At 44.0% G+C, this 18,496-nt stretch overlaps 1 protein-coding gene across 2 annotated transcripts in view; it reads left to right on the top strand.

Annotated features, from left to right (window-relative positions):
• The window catches only part of SYT8 (synaptotagmin 8), a 106,738-nt gene extending 88,632 nt beyond the window's left edge, over positions 1-18,106 (top strand). For both annotated transcript variants that reach the window (XM_068259708.1, XM_068259709.1), the window contains exons 6-9: positions 7,356-7,523; positions 7,611-7,728; positions 13,460-13,593; positions 15,771-18,106. In XM_068259708.1, coding sequence (XP_068115809.1) covers positions 7,356-7,523; positions 7,611-7,728; positions 13,460-13,593; positions 15,771-16,004 — 654 coding nt within the window. In that variant the 3' untranslated portion in view covers positions 16,005-18,106. The remainder of the gene's footprint in view (positions 1-7,355; positions 7,524-7,610; positions 7,729-13,459; positions 13,594-15,770) is intronic.
• The last annotated feature ends 390 nt before the right edge of the window (positions 18,107-18,496 follow it).

The raw sequence follows: 18,496 nt of genomic DNA, 5'->3' as shown, positions 1-18,496 counted from the left end.
TGCAAGGGCAAAGGGCCAAGTGCAAAGGGCCAAGGGTCAAGTGCAAAGGGCCAAGTGCAAAGGGCCAAGTGCAAGGGCAAAGGCCCAAGTGCAAAGGGCCAAGTGCAAAGGGCCAATTGCACGTGCAAAGGGCCAAGTGCAAAGGGCCAAGTGCAAAGGGCCAAGTGCAAAGGCAAAGTGCAAAGGCAAAGGGCCAAGTGCAAAGGCAAAGGGCCAAGTGCAAGTGCAAAGGGCCAAGTGTCAAATGAAAAGGGCCAAGTGCAAAGGCAAAGGGCCAAGAGCCAAGGGCTCTTTGCACTTGGCCCTTTTCATTTGACCCTTGGCCCTTTGCACTTGCACTTGGCCGTTTGCACTTGGCACTTGTTCTTGGCACTTGGCCCTTTGCACTTGGCACTTGGCCCTTTGCACTTGGCAGTTTGCACTTGGCACTTGCTCTTGGCACTTGGCCCTTTGCACTTGGCACTCGGCCCTTTGCACTTGGCAGTTTGCACTTGGCCCTTAGCCCATGGCACTTACACTTGGCCCTTTCTTTTGATATTAGTAAATTTACACTACTGCTAGGTTTGCTACAGTAACTGTCATTTACTGCATTTAAATGTATACTTTTTTCCTTTGACACTTTAAAGTCAATTTTCTCAAAAACTATAAGGTCTTTTTGAAAAATTTCTTTTTCCTCTTGTACCCACATATCTCCTTAATATACCCTGCAAATTTGGTGATTCTAGCTTGTAAGGGGGCTTAGAAATTCAACGCGAAAAAAACAGACTTTAGGCGAAAATTAATGCGAATTTTCACCTTTCGAAATGAAAATAGTACTTATTTTCACGAAAATTCGGCGAAAAGAATATTTGCATTTTCGCTCATCACTGGGACATTTGTTACAGCCTCATGGTTAAAAAGTTTTAAGTGTGTGTTGGTAGACGTAAACCTCTTCAATGGTTCCACACTGGTGCATGGAGATGTACTTTCCAAGAGTTGTTTAGATTAGCAACAGGCCACTGAACACAAGTGCTGAAGTGATAAATGCTTGAATAGATATTCCAGTCTGAGGGACCCGGCACCTATCCTTAAGGCCCGGCTCACACTTGCGTTAAAATACGATCCGTTCGTGGATCGGAATGGAACGGATCCTAACGGATGCTAATGGATCCAATGTTAGCCTATGGATCTGTTCACATATACGTCCATTCAAACAGATCCGTTCCACATGATCCGCTGAGTGGAACGCAAGTTTCCTGCTTCACCATTTTTTCCGTACTGCTGAGCCAAGCGAAACAGAAGCTGAAGCGCTAGATTGGGGCAATGGGGCAATGAGAAAGCGGAACGCTTCCTCACACTAGTGAAGAAACAGACCGTTCGAAAGGGCAAAATCCACTTTGCGGGTGGGGAAACAGAATGAAAGTAGTGGCAACAGAAAGTGTGGCAACAGAATGAAAATGGATCTGATCAACCGGTGATCAGATCAATTTTCACAGATCCGTTTGCCACTGTAACGCAAGTGTGAACCGGGCCTAAGTGGCTTCTCTATTTGTACAAAAATTATAGCATAACATCATTACATTGCACCCCTGGCACCAGATCAATGCTCTAGCAGCTGTTTTCTGATGCAGCTAGCTTTATTTCAGTGCAGGTCATGTGACGTTTGTTGTGACATGGCATGTGCAAAGGACAATCGTGATTGTTGGATCATTGAGGTTCAGATGACAGATCAGGTATCATATTATGCAACTCTGTTTTTGCATTTCTGCTTTAAAAGGGATAGAGGAGGACTACAGGGGTGTAGGGGTACTATGGAAGTACTTGTGCTGGGAAGACCCTATGGCTGCACTTGTAATGGAGGGGAGCATTGTGGTAGCTGCATTTCACATGGGGAGAGTGGAAAGAGAAGGCCTGGGGCAGGCATTGTAGCTGCATTTGTCAGGGGAGGGCATTGTGGTGGCTGTGTCACTTTAAATTTGGAGAAATAATGACTATTCTTGTCATGGGGGACAGTGTGGTGCCTCAATATATTTATTGTATTTATAAAGCGCCAACATATTACTATATGCGTATATACATTATATGAGATGATTATGGTTGAATTTTTTAAGGAGAAATATTATGATTGCACATGTGATATGGGAAATATTATGCTGCACTTCTTTAAAGAGGGGTATTATGTCTGTTCTTCTTTTTAGGGGAATATAATGTAAAGTATAGATCAGGGTTGGCCCTTTAAAAAAATCCCAGTTTTTGGAGTTCTGACAGAGCATCACAAAACCTTAGAAAACAATAATGAAAGTAATATGGCACAACCACAAAGCTCAAAAAAGGGGCCTCCAACACCTAAAAACTGGGCAGTAATCCAAGACCTTAAACAACAACCACTTTAAACCATACGCTTTACAAAGTGTGTCTTTCTAGAAAAGAGAGCAGAAGAAACCATTGCTTTTTCTTTGCAAAGACTAGATAACACATTTGCATTTCTCACAACCAAGTGGGGAAAGTTCCCTCAGCAACATGGAAGATGACTCTCTGGCCAGATGAGGCTAAAGCTGGGTTTACATCAAAATTATAACTGGTGAGGGGCGCTGCTTCTAATTCAATTAGTAATGTGTTGGGGGTTGTCACTACAATGACAATACCATATATTGCCCAATAATGACCATCTACCTCCTGCTGCTGACCATCGATGATGGACTTCTTCCACTTCCCCACCCCACAAAAGAATCTGTATATATAATTGCTGAAGGTGCGCTGGACATATACAATTATAAATTATTCCTAGTTACATAGGGGTGTCCTAAATATAAGGATCAAAATATAAGGATCAAAATTGATATTTCAATCAATAGATAGCTTTATTAAGATGAATTACTGTATCAAGAATTTTACATAAAATAATATAAAATATACATGGATAATCACATGAACCACATATACTCATATACACTCATCCTGGAGCATACTGGTTCCCCTTGAAAAACTAAAAAGGAGTTATTTCCCCCTTAAAATACAAAAACTTAAAAGAAGCAAGATTCCAAGGAAAAAATCGTTTTCAGATAGAAAACTTTCAGAAGAGTGCCTCTGCATAACCTGCATACATTTCTTCCCCCAATGTGAATTGGTCTAACAAAGAGGAGTAGTACCACCGATATGTGTTCCACCAATAAGTAAGGATCTCCTTATGAGGGCTGATAGTTATTGCACATGCGATTTTAGAATAATGGAGTGTTAAATCTCACCATCCAGGTTCTCATCGAGCCGTCGTTGCTGGTGGGTACGTACTGGATATACGATGTTACCTCTGTAACTCCCTCAATATTCTCCGGCTCCTCTCGCTATATCTCCCAAGCTCACAAGATCGCAGATTCACACCGCTGATCAGCCGTCCTGGCTCGAGACAGCTTCCGGTTCCAAGTGATGACGTCACTTCCCTTAGTGCGTCTCACTGTGCTGTAGTAGCCTCTTCCTTGCGCTCCACCAATAGCTTCAATGTGCCGTCCTTCAGCAATTATATATAAAGCTGGGTTTACGCCTTTAAAAAAAATTACACACGAATTTGCAAAAAACAGGTTAGCCACACATACAGTAAAAGTCGATGGAAATTCACTCTTCTGCTAGAAAATTGTGAAATCGAATTTATAGATGTGCAAAAACTCTTACAATTTGCAGCACACATTTTTATACCACATGCAAATTCTTATAGACTTTCATCAGCAACTCTGAAAGAATGCACACAAAAAAATGCAAACCATGAATGGTGTCCAGTAGTACATCAGTACTGCAGTAGTAGTGTACATCACAGGAGAAGCCAACACTTCCCAGAACCCTAATAACACTATTCCCAGAGTGAAGTATGGTGGTGGCAACATTATGCTCTTGGAGTAAATGAAAGATGGATGGCACTAGGGCTGCAGATATGTCGCGGCCAACCATCCCAAACCTCCATCACAGGGGATGAGGCCCGCAAGCTAGGGGGGGGGCCTGGTCCTGTATAATGCAGAGTGGCAGCGGACATTACCTACTCTCGGTGGCGATACAGGTTCCTCCTCACTTCCTGTTCAGTTTGCAAGTTCCGTGAAGCCAGGCCAGCCAATCATCATGTAGCTTCAGTCCAATGTCACTGGCTGCACAATACTTGAAAACTGAACCACTGCTGGGAGCAGATAATGTATAATGCTCTGCTCCGCTTCCATTCTGCAGGACTGCTCCCACTCTCCTACCCCAGGCCCTTTGGCGATGGGGGGGGGGGGGGGGGTCACAAGGGCTATTGTTACACACCTGAATGGCACTAAATACAGGAAAATTGTTGAGGAAAACCTATTCCAATCTGAGATATGAGATTGGGACAAAGGTTCAGCTTCCAGCAGAACAATAGCTGCAAATGTATTACTTAGGTTATACTAGAATGAAAGAGAGACATTAAAATGTCTTGGAATGGTCTAGTCAGTCCCCAGACCTCAATCCAAATGAGAATCTGTGGCATGAAGAATGTTGTACACCAACGCAACCTCTCTAGTTTGAAGCTTTTGTTGCAGTTTGACATGAGGAATGAAGGGAAATCACAATGGCTAGATTATACAGAGACCTAACGCAGCTGTAATTGCAGCAGGTTGTGGCTTTGCAAAGTATTGACTTTGAGGGGTGGATATTCATACACGCTTGCGATTTCTGTTTGTGTCAAAATAAAAAATATCTTGAACTCTTTAATCAGTAGGCTTGTTGTGGTGCTACCTTCGAAAAATCCATTTTAAAGCGGACCCAAACCAAACATTTTTTTAATTCAAAATATTTAGTTGCACCACTCTGACACATACAAAGATAAATAAACACTCCTTCAAGCCTATGAGCATTTCAGTGCATGCTTTTCACCCTTCTCTTTTCATAACTAGGGTTATACAGGTGGCAGCCATTAGCAATTCCTCCTTTGCTGGACACCATCTACTCCAACAGTTTGCCGTATTCTGTCCCGGCAATATGAAATGAAGGGAGGGGTTCCTCCAATAAATGTAAAATATTTTATATGTGTCATCATGCAGCTGAAAAAAGGCTGCTATTTATTATTATAATTTAGAAAATAGATTTTATTTCTGAAATCTTGTATTTTTAATTTGGGTCCACTTTAATTCCAGGTTGTATTATGAGCCAACATGACAAGTATGGGTCAAAGGGGGTAAAATGAAAACTTTTTTCGAGGAAATTTATGGTTAACATGATTCTTAATGAATTATTAGACCTGCTACCACTAAAGATTTAAATGTCAGCTGTAGACCACAAGCTTTGCCAGCAAGATATGGTTTGTGGGACTTCTTTTTAGCAGGATGGTGGGTTGACCACTGACAAACTTTTTAGCTAGCAAAGCTCTTGTGTGGAGGCCCACAACTTGTTTACTGTGGTTGAGCCCTGTAGACGAGTGTGAGCTCCTAAGATGACTTTCAGTTCATTTTGTAGGACCTATTTGCCTAAAGATCCAGAGTATTTCTAATGCCTCTTTTCCACAATAATCTGACAGGCGGTGAATTTACTGCTTGTCAGCTGCCCAATCCACCAGCCATGCGCTCGCTAGCGCTTGGCAAGGGTGAAAGACAGGCGCAACACCCCCCCCCCCCCCCCCCCATAGCATTGCATTTGAGCACAGCGGTTGCCGTACTCAGATGCGACATGAGACTTTTATTGCCGCATGATAACACCGCCACGTATCGGTGCTCGACACACATGGTGTTACAACCGCTGCCATTCAGCTGCATTTTAATTGCACCTGAATGTCAGTTTTGGGTGGACGGGACGCTGAGCTGCAACAAATGCGCAGTTCAACCGTCAGTGGAAAAGAGGCCTAACAGTCCCCAGGCAGGACAGGAAATTTGGGTGCCCGTGGCTAACGGACCATTTGGGGCCACATAGGCGCTTATGCATTATATGCATAATGCATACTAAGCACCCAAAGCAGAACTTTGAGCATGCGAAAATTATCATTTTGAAAATTACAATGTTATAGTTTTTTTGAAAATAGTTTTGAAAGTTAGAACGTTATAGTAATTTTAGATTTTTAATGTTTTTGTATTTACAAATCATGCATTTTTTTTAATTCTTGTTTTTAAATTCATTGTTTTTAAACATTATAAGGTTAGGAAGGGGGTTTTAGGGTTAGGCATCAGGAAGGGGGAGGGGGTTAGGCATCATGGGTTGTGTTAAGTAGTAGTAAAATATTAATATAATGAGATTTTTTTATGATAATTTACACTATTTGCACTTTAAAGGGACACTTAAGTCAAACAAAAAAAATGAGTTTTACTCACCTAGGGCTTCCAATAGCCCCCTGCAGCTGTCTAGTGCCCTCGCCGTCTCCGGCCGATCCTCCTTACCTCGCCAGCAGCTACTTCCTGTTTCGGTGACAGGAGCTGACAGGCTGGGGACGCGAGTGATTTTTCGCGTTCCCAGACACATTAGAACCCTCTATGCTGCTATATGGTATATGATATATGCTATAGCAGCATAAATGGCGCTATTGTGGCCAGGAACGCGAAGAATCACTCGCGTCCCAGCCTGTCAGCTCCTGTCACCGAAACAGGAAGTGGCTGAAGGCGGGGCCAGGAGGATCGGAGGGAGATGGCGAGGGCACCGGACAGCTGCAGCGGGCTATTGGAAGCCCCAGGTGAGTAAAACTTTTTTTTTTTGACTTAAAGAGGAACTGTAACGACAAAACGGCCCCTGGGGGGTACTCACCTCGGGTGGGGGAAGCCTCAGGATCCTAATGAGGCTTCCCACGCCGTCCTGCGTCCCTCGGGGGTCTCGCTGTAGCCCTCCGTACAGCCGTGACGCAATATTTACCTTCCTGGCTTCAGCGCATGCGCTCTGATGGCTGTCGGCGCCGAAGTAGGCGGAAATACCCGATCGCCGTCGGGTCTGCTCTACTGCGCAGGCGCAAGTTTCCGGCGCCTGCGCAGTAGAGCGGACCCGACGGAGATTGGGTATTTCCGTCTATTTCCGTGCCGAAAGTCGCCACAGCGCCCCCGCTGGAGCCAGCAATGGTAAATATTGAAGCTACAGTCGGCTCTGTCGCCGGCTGTTCGGAGGGATGCAGCGAGACCCCCGTGGGACAGAGGACGGCGTGGGAAGCCTCATTAGGATCCGGAGGCTTCCCCCACCCGAGGTGAGTACCCCCCAGGGGAGGTTTTTGTTGTTACAGAGTCTCTTTAAGTGTCCCTTTAAAATCAAAGAGTATAGGTAGATATTGATAATTTTATTAAAGAAAAGGGGGGCGCCAATTTTTCCTTGCGCCCCTGTTTCATGCCCCAGTGCCTGGCTGGGACTATCTAAGCTACACAAGCTTATTTACCAGAAAATGACTGGCTGTCACATGTTTCATTGTCCAGGTCCCTCAGGCAGATATACCGGAAACATTTGCGGTGATGCAGGTCTACGACTTCAACCGTTTCTCGAAGCACGATGTGATTGGAGAGGTCCGGCTGACATTGGGAGAAATGAATCTGCAGCATGTTATTGAGGAATGGAAAGAGCTGGGGCCTGCAGGAAAGGCAGAGGTAAGAGTGCACCAGCACTGATCCGTGTCATGGGAATTGTGCTACCATATAAACAGTCACTATCATTTTCTCTCTTCCATTGTATAGTATGAAAAACTGGGGGATATTTGCTTCTCTCTGAAATATGTTCCTGTGACTTCAAAGCTTGTTGTGGTTATCCTGGAGGGAAGGAAACTGAAGAAAATGGACAATGATGGCTTTTCAGGTAAACCTGGAATAAAAGCTAAGTTGAGTTCAGTGTTTCATATTTTAGTGCTCAGTCTCTCATGGTATCAGTGTGTGTGATTTGTCTGCAATCATGTATTCTAAAGCCTAAATATCCTACCTTTAGCCTAATATCCTACCTTTAGCCTAAACATGCTACCTTTAGCCAACTAGAAAGCAAAGCCTTGCTTTTTTTTAAATCAGAAGGTAATTTTAGATCATCACTTCCAGACTATCAGCTTTCCTGAGCGCCCAAATTTCCAGGCACCCTTTTATTACATACACATTCAATCTCATGTCTTCCAACCATCGCACACCTCCTGACTTTAACCTTCAGAAGACCGTTCCATGCCATTTGGCGTGGATGCGGCGGCTGCCCCAGGGCCGCCTAACGCCGATTGCCATGCAGTCCTGGGGGCGGAGTGTGCAGGGGATTGCGTGCGCATCTTCGCTTGAATGAGCGATCGCCACTCGGAGACTGTTAAACAGCGAAACTGCCATCTAATAACAGTGTACAGCGCTGTACTGGGGACAGCAGTGTGACACGGCTGTTGCTCTGAGGGACTCAGGAGCGATCTGCTGTGATAGGCTGAAGCCTATCACAGTCGATTGCTGTAATTGGCTGACAGGGGGAGGGAAGGAGGGAGAGGGGGAAAAAAATACACAAATTTGATTAAAAAAAATAAATATTGACAAAAAATAGGCAAACATTGGGGGAGCGATCAGACCCCACCAACAGAAAGCTCTGTTGGTGGGGAGAAAAGGGGGGAGGAATCACTTGTGTGCTGAGTTGTGTGGCCCTGCAGTGACCTATTTAGTGAAAAATGGCCTGGTCTTTAGGGGGTTTAAGCCTGTGGTCTTTAAGTGGTTAAAGGGAACCTTAACTGAGAGGGATATGGATGTTTCCTTTTAAATAATACCAGTTGCCTGGCAGTCCTGCTGATCTCATTGGCTGCAGTAGTGGCTGAATCACACACTTGAAACACGCATTCAGCTAATCCAGTCTGACTGCAGTCAGAGCACCTGATCTGCATGCTTGTTGAGGGGATGTGGCTAAAAGTATTAGAGACACGGGATCAGCAGGAGAGTCAGGCAACTGGTATTATTTTAAAAGGAAAAATCCATATCCTTCTCAGTTTAGGTAGTGGGGGGTAGTGGTTAAGGTTAGGCAGCGGGAATGGAGTAGTCAAGGTTAGGCAGTGGGGGATCGTGGTTAAGGTTAGGCAGTGGGGGGTCGTGGTTAAGGTTAGCCAGCAGTGGGTGGAGTGGTCAAGGTTAGGCAGCGGGAATGGAGTAGTTAAGGTTAGGCAGTGGGGGTGGAGTGGTTAAGGGTTAGACACCAGGTGGGGTCTTAGGATTAGGCATAGGTAGAGGGTGTTCAGTGTGACAGTAGGAAGGCATAGCTATACATGCTCCTGGCGATCTCATCTCCTCCACTTCCTGGTTTGTTTGCAGGTGTGTCCTGCAGCCAGTCGATCTCCATGTGGATTCAGTCCCCACATGGTGATTTGATGGCTGCAGGACATCTGCAAACTAACGTAACTAACCTATGTATAATAATGCTAGAGTAGGGTTAGGTTAGGATACAGTCAAATATCTGTAAAGATTACCCTTATTTTACTATAGGAATTTAGTAGAAAATCTGTAATTTTTCAAATAATCTACTACCGGCAGTCTTTGGCGCTATTTTTTTCCCTGTACCAATTTTATAGGTACATGGGGACAGCAGCCAGCATAGGGGTCTGGGCCAGGGCCACCTTCAGGGCATCACTGGGGGTACTACTATATGGGGCCCAAGTAAATCTGGGGCTGGCAAACAGGCCCTAGCTGCAGTCAAAGATGCCAGGAGGCTAAGCCAGGAGTTACCTTAGCCAGTTAGTGAATGAAGTAAATCTGAGACAAATGGTAAAAAAATGATTTTTACTTACATGGGGCTCCATCCAGCCCCCTGTAGTCCGGCAGCTCTCTCAATACACTTCTGGTCTGATCCGTTGAGCTCCGGTAAAGTCTGTACAATCCACTAGGGTTGTGGGACAATACACATGCCCTGCTCAGGGCCCAGTGACTCCTCCATCCTGCTCTCATAGCTGGGAGCAAGCACAATTACATTCTTAATGAACTGAACATACGCAGAACGGATCAGTGAATAATGGTGCACAGCTCCTATGCATACAAATGGTGCCGCATTAAAAAGATAGTTTCTCCAAGATGATCCGGCACAGCTCTTTTAATCAGAAAATTATTTTATTGGATCATGAAAGTACAAGCATTAAAGCTGAATAGTGGCTACGGTCCACCGTTTCGGACCATCACAGTCCTTGTTCACGCCACACAGCCAAATGAACAACTGCAAGCATGTTCCTTATATAGTCAAAGCTATGACATGGCAACCAATCAGAGAAACCTATGCAAATGACTGGACCTGATGGGGAACTACAGGGCTTGTCCACAAAGGGTACAGCCCTCCCACTCCATTGGTCAAACATTTTGAAATGCATGATGTCATTGCAGCAACATAAACATGTAAATAGAAACGTTTCTAACTCTGATCTATTGCACCTATTAAACATCTAAAATGATCCAAGGAGGAATCCAGGGCATCATGATGCAGAGGGCATGGGCATGGATGTGTCATACACAGTGTAAAACTGTAAATAAAAGTACTCAGAGCGCTGCCCGCCGTCGCCATAGCAAACACCGTCACATGACAACCAATGCGGAAAGACGTACGCAATGACGTCTCTACAGGCGTCCTATTGCCGTTGCGATGCGGAAAAACATACGCATAGTACACGTATAAAAATACGGAACTGACACAGACAAAAATACGCATGCCCAAAGCTATCAATGGGTGACCTGGATTCAACCCATAAAATAACACCCCTAGTTCTATCATGCATAGTAAAAAAGTGCAAAAGAACCTATGATACACAAATGACAATGAGGAAAGGATCCAAAGGACACCCCCCACCCCAAAACGACAGAGCCATAGGACATCTACCATACAAAATTTAAATCGTATTCCTTATTTAATCCCCCACGACCAATAGTTCCCAATTCCCTAATCCAACGCGCCTCTCTTTTTAACAGTTCTCTATCCCTATCACCCCTAAATCCACGGGGCACCCCATCAATTACTTGAACTCTAAGCTGACTGACATCATGTCTAAATTGAACAAAATGCTCTGAAACTGCATGTTCCAAGCTTCTACCCCTGATATTGGATTTGTGTTTAGAAACACGATCTTTGAGCTCCTGCGTGGTTTTTCCCACGTAGCAGCTGCCACATGGACATTTAAGCATATAAACAACAAAGCGTGAACAACAAGAAAAGCGACCTCTAATCGCATTTCTTTTACCAGAAGAGGGGTGAGAAAAAACATCACCTCTAATAATGCTATGGCACATGTGGCAGCTGAGACAAGGGAAAGTACCACACACACGGGGCACCTGTATATTGGACCCACGATTAGGGTCGGAGTGAACAAGCCTGGATCTTAACGAGGGGGCCCTTCTGTAGGAAAATAAAGGAGGCTGCTGGAATTCAGGAACATGTGGGAGGGAATCTTTAAGGGTGCGCCAATGTATAGTAACAATACGTTGCACCTCATCACTGATAGTGTTAAAAGTAGAGACGAATGCTATTCGTCCCTCATTCCTACCCCTATTACCCAATTTATTTTTTCTCTTTTGGTATCTCATTAGTGTATCAGAGGGATAACCTCTGGACTGGAATTTCCTGTCCATCTCAACTAGTCTCCTTTCCCTCAATTGAGTGTCACCAACAATTTTCGACACCCGATCATACTGGCTATTAGGAATGCTGACCACCTGATGACGTGGATGGAAGCTATCAAAATGGAGCACCGAATTCATGTCCGTACTTTTAACGAACAGGTCCGTGCTAAGCTTCTCATCCTTTTTGAAGACACACATATCCAAAAAGGACACTTTCTCCCGGTCCGCGTTAACCACCAAACGGATATATCTGCATTTGCTATGTAAATTATCAAAGAACGCTGTTAGGGTTGAACGTGGCCCCGCCCACAAACAAAAAATGTCATCGATGTACCGCCACCATCCTCTGGCGTACATCGTGAACAGTGGGTCATGGTAAACAAAGGCCGCCTCCCAGAGACCCATAAAAAGATTGGCATAAGAAGGGGCCACGTTCGACCCCATGTCGGTACCGCGTCGCTGCAGAAAAAATCGACCCTCAAATGAAAAATAATTCTCCCGCAAAATCAAATTCAAAAGCGCTATCAAAAAACCACGCTGTTGGTGATCATAGTCGGACCGGGTAAACAAATAGTGGTCTACAGCCTCTACACCGCCATCATGTATTTTCTGCAATGTATAGAATAGAGGGACTACAGGATGTTCTTTAATCAAAAACTGTTTTAAGTCCTCTTCCACAATACCTCGGCCGAAAGCATTATCGACAAGCCCCTTAAGTTTCTGTTGTACTCGATATGTGGGATCACAAGGCAGTTCTTCATATACATCTCCATTGGCTAACTGCGCGTATATCTCCTCCACATAATAGGCCGTATTAAGGATCACCACCGCCCCTCCTTTGTCAGCTGGACGAATTGTAATGTCCTTCCGTTCTTGAAGACTAATAATTGCTGAACGTTCCTTACTAGTTAGATTGGACACAGTTCTCCGTTGGCCATTTTTACACTCTACCTCAATAATGGCCAGTTCTCTTTTAACATTAGAGATAAAAAGATCGATAGCAGGATTGGAGGGTGGCTTGAACGCACTCTTATTCCTAAGGCCAGCCATTAAAAAGATACGCTTATCGCTATTTATCGTTAGTACTGCATAATAATGGCGCACAGGGAAAAAAGAAGAAAAATGGCACACACTAACGTTATTTATAAATAGTGCCGTTCATTTGCGAAACAGCAGACGTTATTGCGCACAGTAACGTTATTTATCAATAGTGCCCTACATATGCCAAACTGCAGACGTTATTTAACTGCAAAACGGTGAATGGATTTATTGTAACACTGTCAAGGTTAGGGTTAGGCACCACTGGGGGGATCTTGGGGTTAGGCACCACCAGGGGGGGTGGTTAGGGTTAGGCACCACCAGGGGGGTGGTTAGGGTTAGGCACCACCAGGGGGTTCTTAGGGTTAGGCACCACCAGGGGGGTGGTTAGGCTTAGGCACCACCAGGGGGAGTTTAGAGGTTAGGGATAGGTACAGAGAGGGTTCTGTGTGTTAACGCTAAATAACAATAAGGCTTTAACGTTAAATAACAATAAGGCTTTAACGTTAAATAGCGATAAGCGGCAAACGGATTAGCGGCAACACCGTGCGCCATTATTCGCAGGCGCCATTTTCAGATGGATCCATGCAGAACGCTCCCAGCCATGGGAGCATGTGAAAAGCAGACACACCTGTTAGTGTATTCAGGCCTTCAAAGCTTGTGATTTGCCGTGTGGAGGCAGAGGGGAGTGAGGGGGGCCCAGTAGGTTTGCCTAGTATGGGGAACAAAAATTTATGATGGCGGCCCTGGTCTGGGCAACAGCCCCGTTTGTCCCTATGAAAGCCCCAAACCTGCACATGCTGAGTGCTAGCAAGCAGTGTTTTAGGTCAGCTGACAGGCAGTGGATTCATTGCATTCAGCCTCCCATGTGAAAGAGGCCCAAGTCTAGCACTTGAGAATGATTGCTTGGTAGAAGATAGTATTAACTAGAGCTAATAAGCATGTTTATGCCACAGACCCGTATGTGAAGGTGCAGCTAGCGCTGAACAAGAAGAAATGGAAGCGTAAGAAGACAGGCGTGAAAAAGAACACACTAAACCCCTACTTCAATGAAGAATTTACCTTTGATGTGACATTGGAACAAATTCAGGTATTCCATATGGGTTTATCTATTTATTATGGTTGGAGAACATGAGTGATCCAGTAACCAGACAATGGATTTTTGTAAAGCTTGTCTGCTGCTAGGTGGCAATATTTTGCAACCCTTACCTGGGTCATGTCAGAACATAGAGGCGGTAGTTGAATCCCTGCATGTTCTGATATGTCCCAGGTTAGGGTTGCAAACATTTACTCTCTGATATAAGAAATTTAAAAAACAAATACACTTTACGTTTTTTAAATCATTTTATGTTATCCGGGTGTTCTAAAACTGAAGCCAACCTGAAAAAGAGATGCTCACCTATATAGAGGGAAGGTCCATAAAGCCTTCTGGGTCCTCTCTCCATTCCCTTAGTCCACCGTTGTCTCCCCATGAAAGCTATTTGACCAACTTCTCCAATGCACCTTCAGGAGAACTTGTGAAGGCTTCAGAAGTACTCATGTCTCCAAGCATGACCAAGGGCACGGAGAGAGGACTGGGAAGGCTTTATGGGATACAGACCCTTCCTTCTACATAGGTATCTAACTTTTTTCAGGGTGGCTTCCGATTTGCTTTAATAAATGAACTCTACAGATTTATTTGTAGTTTAAAGAAAAATTACGAGAATTCTTCATCCTAGTTTGTATGCAGCTTCTGAGGAAGGTACACAAAGGAGAGCTGCGATCAGAGAGTGCTTGTAATATATGCATCCTCTGGCTGATACGTGGGGCGAGGGGGCCCTCTAGTCCTGAGAGCAACAACTAGTACTGATAAACGGTAATGGTGTTGTTACTGGGAGTCTGTAAAAATAATAGTTGAAAGGATAGTGTACAGCATATCTATCCTAATGATAGGTCCAAATATCCAGTGCATGGAGAAGACAAGCACCGCTTAGTAGCGCAGTCTCTTCATTTGATCTGCTTCCTGATTTAGCAACTGATATTTATATTTACATGACCCCAGACATCGCTAAGCAGGTTCATCAATCAACACCGCACAATGAAAAGGCGCTGCTAATTGCCCAGCATGCTATGGTGTCAGGCTTCCCTCAGTCGCTGCTGCTGTTTTTCTCTCTCTGACAAGGGAGATCTTGCAAGTGGATTACTGTATTCTTGTGAGCCCTACTCCCCATTGAGGGGAACATACATGCTTGCTTTGGTAAGACATCTGATAGACCTCTGTCTGGACTAATCATCTCCCAAGCTTACACTAAAAGCTCCCAATTTCTTGATGTGTCCAAGGGACTCTTTCTTAGGCCTGGTGCACACCAGAGGAGTTTTTCTGAGCGTTTTGAGTTTTTAAATCTGCTGCTGATGTTGTCCTATGTGTCTGTGCACACTGGAGCAATGAGGTTTTGTAAAAAACCCATAGCATTACATTGGGAAGAGCTTTTGAAACCTTTAAAAGCTCTTCCCAATGTAATGCTATGGGTTTTTTTTTACAAAACCTCATTGTTCCAGTGTGCACAGACACATAGGATAACATTAGCAGCAGATTTAAAAACTCAAAACGCTCAGAAAAACTCTTCAGGTGTGCCCCAGGCCTTAAACCGAATTAAAAATATTCTTTATCTTTGGAAACCTGAATGCCATATTTATAAAAATGAGAAGAGGTTTAGTTATCTGGCAATAAACCTTTGAAAATCACCAGAATCCAGTACCGTAATTACCCTAACAGAATAAGAATTCACCACTCTGCACCATTAGCTCTAGGTACATCCGGTATTTTATTAATAGCAATGTGCAGTCACTAACTGTAGTGACATGTAATAAAATGTAGTAAATGATTCACAATACCCACTTTCACATTAATTATTCTAGTTTCAGCATCAGAAACACTTCCTGTCTATCTTGCTGTATATTGGTATGTAACCCTGCCTTTCTTGCTTAGCCTAGGCTGTAGCTGTGGGGCTTCTCCCAGAGAATTATGGGAGACCAGGTATTATTTTCACTGGTTTCAGAACTTCAGGAAACATTCTGCAGAGCGGCCCCAGACTGCACTAAAGATGTCGCCACCCGTGATAACTTTCAGAAAGTAAATCGGGGGGGGGAGAAAAGATTTTACAATGGGCACACACTAAATAATTTTATAAATGAATATTTTATTTTTGTTTTTCAGTACAGTTACCTTTTTAACTTTCATTGTGGCTACATTTTAAAGAGGCTTTTTTTTTATTCTTTCTTTTTCAGAACGTAGACCTGATTATATCAGTTTGGGACCACGACAAAGTAAACAAAAATGAGCAGATCGGGAAGGTGTTCTTGGGCTGCCGTGCATCGGGGAATGGCTTGCGGCATTGGTCGGACATGCTGGCACATCCGCGAAGACCCATAGCACAATGGCACACGCTTCAGCCAGCAGCGGAAGTTGACAAGGCTCTGGGACTAAAATCGCAATTAAAACTTCCTCTGCCAAGAAGATAACCGAGATCATAGCCTGGGGTCCTGAGGCAAGCCTGTTTGGAATTATAGGGATCCCCAGGAAATCCTATTTACTGGACCCTCTCTTCCAGCTCTCAGTTCAATAAACATAGTCTATTCTGTGGTATTATGGATATTAAGGATTATATCCACACTTCACAGCCATACAGTTAGGCTGGGCGTATACTATAGGTAGTGGCGGGCATTTTGCCAGTTGTACCGAACACACTTGAATTACTTTCTATGGCTGGGCAGAAGATTCTGCAATCGTTTTCCTCATTCACGTTTTTGCGCCTGCATCTTGTTGAAATAACTGCATCTACTTGCCGTGTGCTGCGTACATGCCTAATATTCAGTTTTCTTCTGAAATTTTATAGAATCGCATTTACAAAACAAAAAAAATGCAGGTGGAAAACACAACTGCAGTACGACACACACAAAAAAAGAAACGCCCATGATCTCGCACACTCACGTGTGCCCTCAGCCTAACCTGTATGCAGCAGGACTATGCTGGCCATCTGACAGTGGCCTCTGTGCCTCAGTACATCTTTACTGCCATAGCAGTGAGCCTGCTTTCCAGTTATGTAAGCACAGGCAATAGACTAACCTTGCTATGACCAGTAAGGTTTCACTCCATACTTGCAGTGGCAACAGGGTATCGGAGCATTTGTAGAATCTACTTTCATATGTCAGACATCAGTGCAAAAGAACACCATTCTAGCAGACTCCCCTTGCCTTCCCTCTAGTGTTCCACTTCCATGGGGCTTTGTACTGTGCATAAGTCTCCATGTTGTGTTGGTCACAGACTAGTGCATGTGGATCCTCAATGCCTCCTCTTGGCTGGTGAATAACAGAATCATTTCTTAGCCATACTATAATCCCAGAGTAAACCTAATTGGTTAGCAAGAACTCCAATTTGCCATTTGATTAGTATGCAACTTCTTAATGAAATGGGACCCAAATTTAAGTTGTCATTTCAATAAGTGTAAAGCCTTGGTGAGATCTGTCCATGTTCAGAGCTTACTGCTAATGCATATTACTGCACAAACCCATAGATACAGCACTTATCTAATGGCAGTATCAGGCAGATGACCAGTGATACCGTTTACATGCATTTAAAGGACACCACCTGAAGTGAGAGGTATGTGGAGACTGCCATATTTATTTCCTTTTAAATAATGCTTGGACCCTCCACAATATCTGGGCCATGATCCTCTGCAGCCATGGCGACGCCTGCACAGTAGCACAGAGCTACATCTGTAGCTCTGGTTTACGATGCAGGCGTAGCATCCTGAAAGGAGACAAATTGGGCACACTGCAGTGCAGTCTGATTGGAGGGGAATAACACTGGAGCACAACATACAACTACCAGTGTGACTTGATCTCTATTCAATGGCATGAACATTAACTGGCCTGATAAATGAAAACCAGTGCAATGAACACTGGATCTGCAGTGGAACAGTTGTGCAGTTACTAAATAGAATCCTTTTTCATTTACCAAAATGAACCTGATTGGTTGCTCTGACCCTTTTAGCCACCTGTGTGAATGGGCTGTTCCCTCCTTCCGCTCCTCCCACTGATAGTACACAGACAGCAATAAAAAGTTACCCCGTCCTTCCACATTAAAGGGAACCCAAGGTGAGCGACATATGGAGGCTGACATATTTATTTCCTTTTAAACAATGCACATTGCCTGGCTGTCCTGTGGATCCTCTGCCTCTAATACTTTTAGCCATGGACCCTGAACAAGCATGCAGATCAGGTGTTTCTGACAAAAATCTGATTAGATTGGCTGCATGCTTGTTATTGGTGTGTGATCTCAGACACTACTAACCAGAAGATCAGCAGGACTGCCGGCCAACTGGTATTTAAAAGGAAATAAATATAGTAGCCTCCATTTGTCTATCACCGTGAGTTTATTTTAACCCTCTGCCTGTCATAATTATTTGAAATATGTATAAAAGATATCTTACATAAGTGACGCAAGCTACAAACCAGAGTGCAACAACGATTATATTCTATGATATTATATAGAACACTAGCAGCGATACTGATCTTGTAACCTTTTTACTGAATAAAGCAGAGAGAATAACATGCAGAAATGATTTGCTATGTGGAATGTTTTAACGTCAGTATCAGGAGATGCCTGTCATATATTCTGTAAACAGATACTCCAATCCTGGAGGTTCTCTACCATATAATCCCATGTAACCTCATGACTTTACAGTATATCACAGCTGTCACTACCTTCCCCAGAATAAACAAAGGCCTTCTCTCCATCTCCACATTATATACTGCTGTAGACATGCTTCCTTTCTTAGGCCTAGTGTACATAAACAGGCACCAAGTTTGAACATCCCTAGAATGTTCTTGTGTGAAATCACACACATGACAATGTGGTAGTACACACATCAGGCACTTGGACCTCTCCTACAGGGGAAGCTGAAAGCGGTGAATTCACCACCTGTCAGCTGCTTGCATCCACCGCATGGCTA

This window comes from Hyperolius riggenbachi, chromosome 11 (assembly GCF_040937935.1).
Source record: "Hyperolius riggenbachi isolate aHypRig1 chromosome 11, aHypRig1.pri, whole genome shotgun sequence".
In the NCBI taxonomy this organism is placed as follows: Eukaryota; Metazoa; Chordata; class Amphibia; order Anura; family Hyperoliidae; genus Hyperolius; species Hyperolius riggenbachi.
The sequence above is the reverse complement of the archived record's forward strand: the minus strand, read 5'-3'. Positions and strand labels throughout refer to the sequence as shown.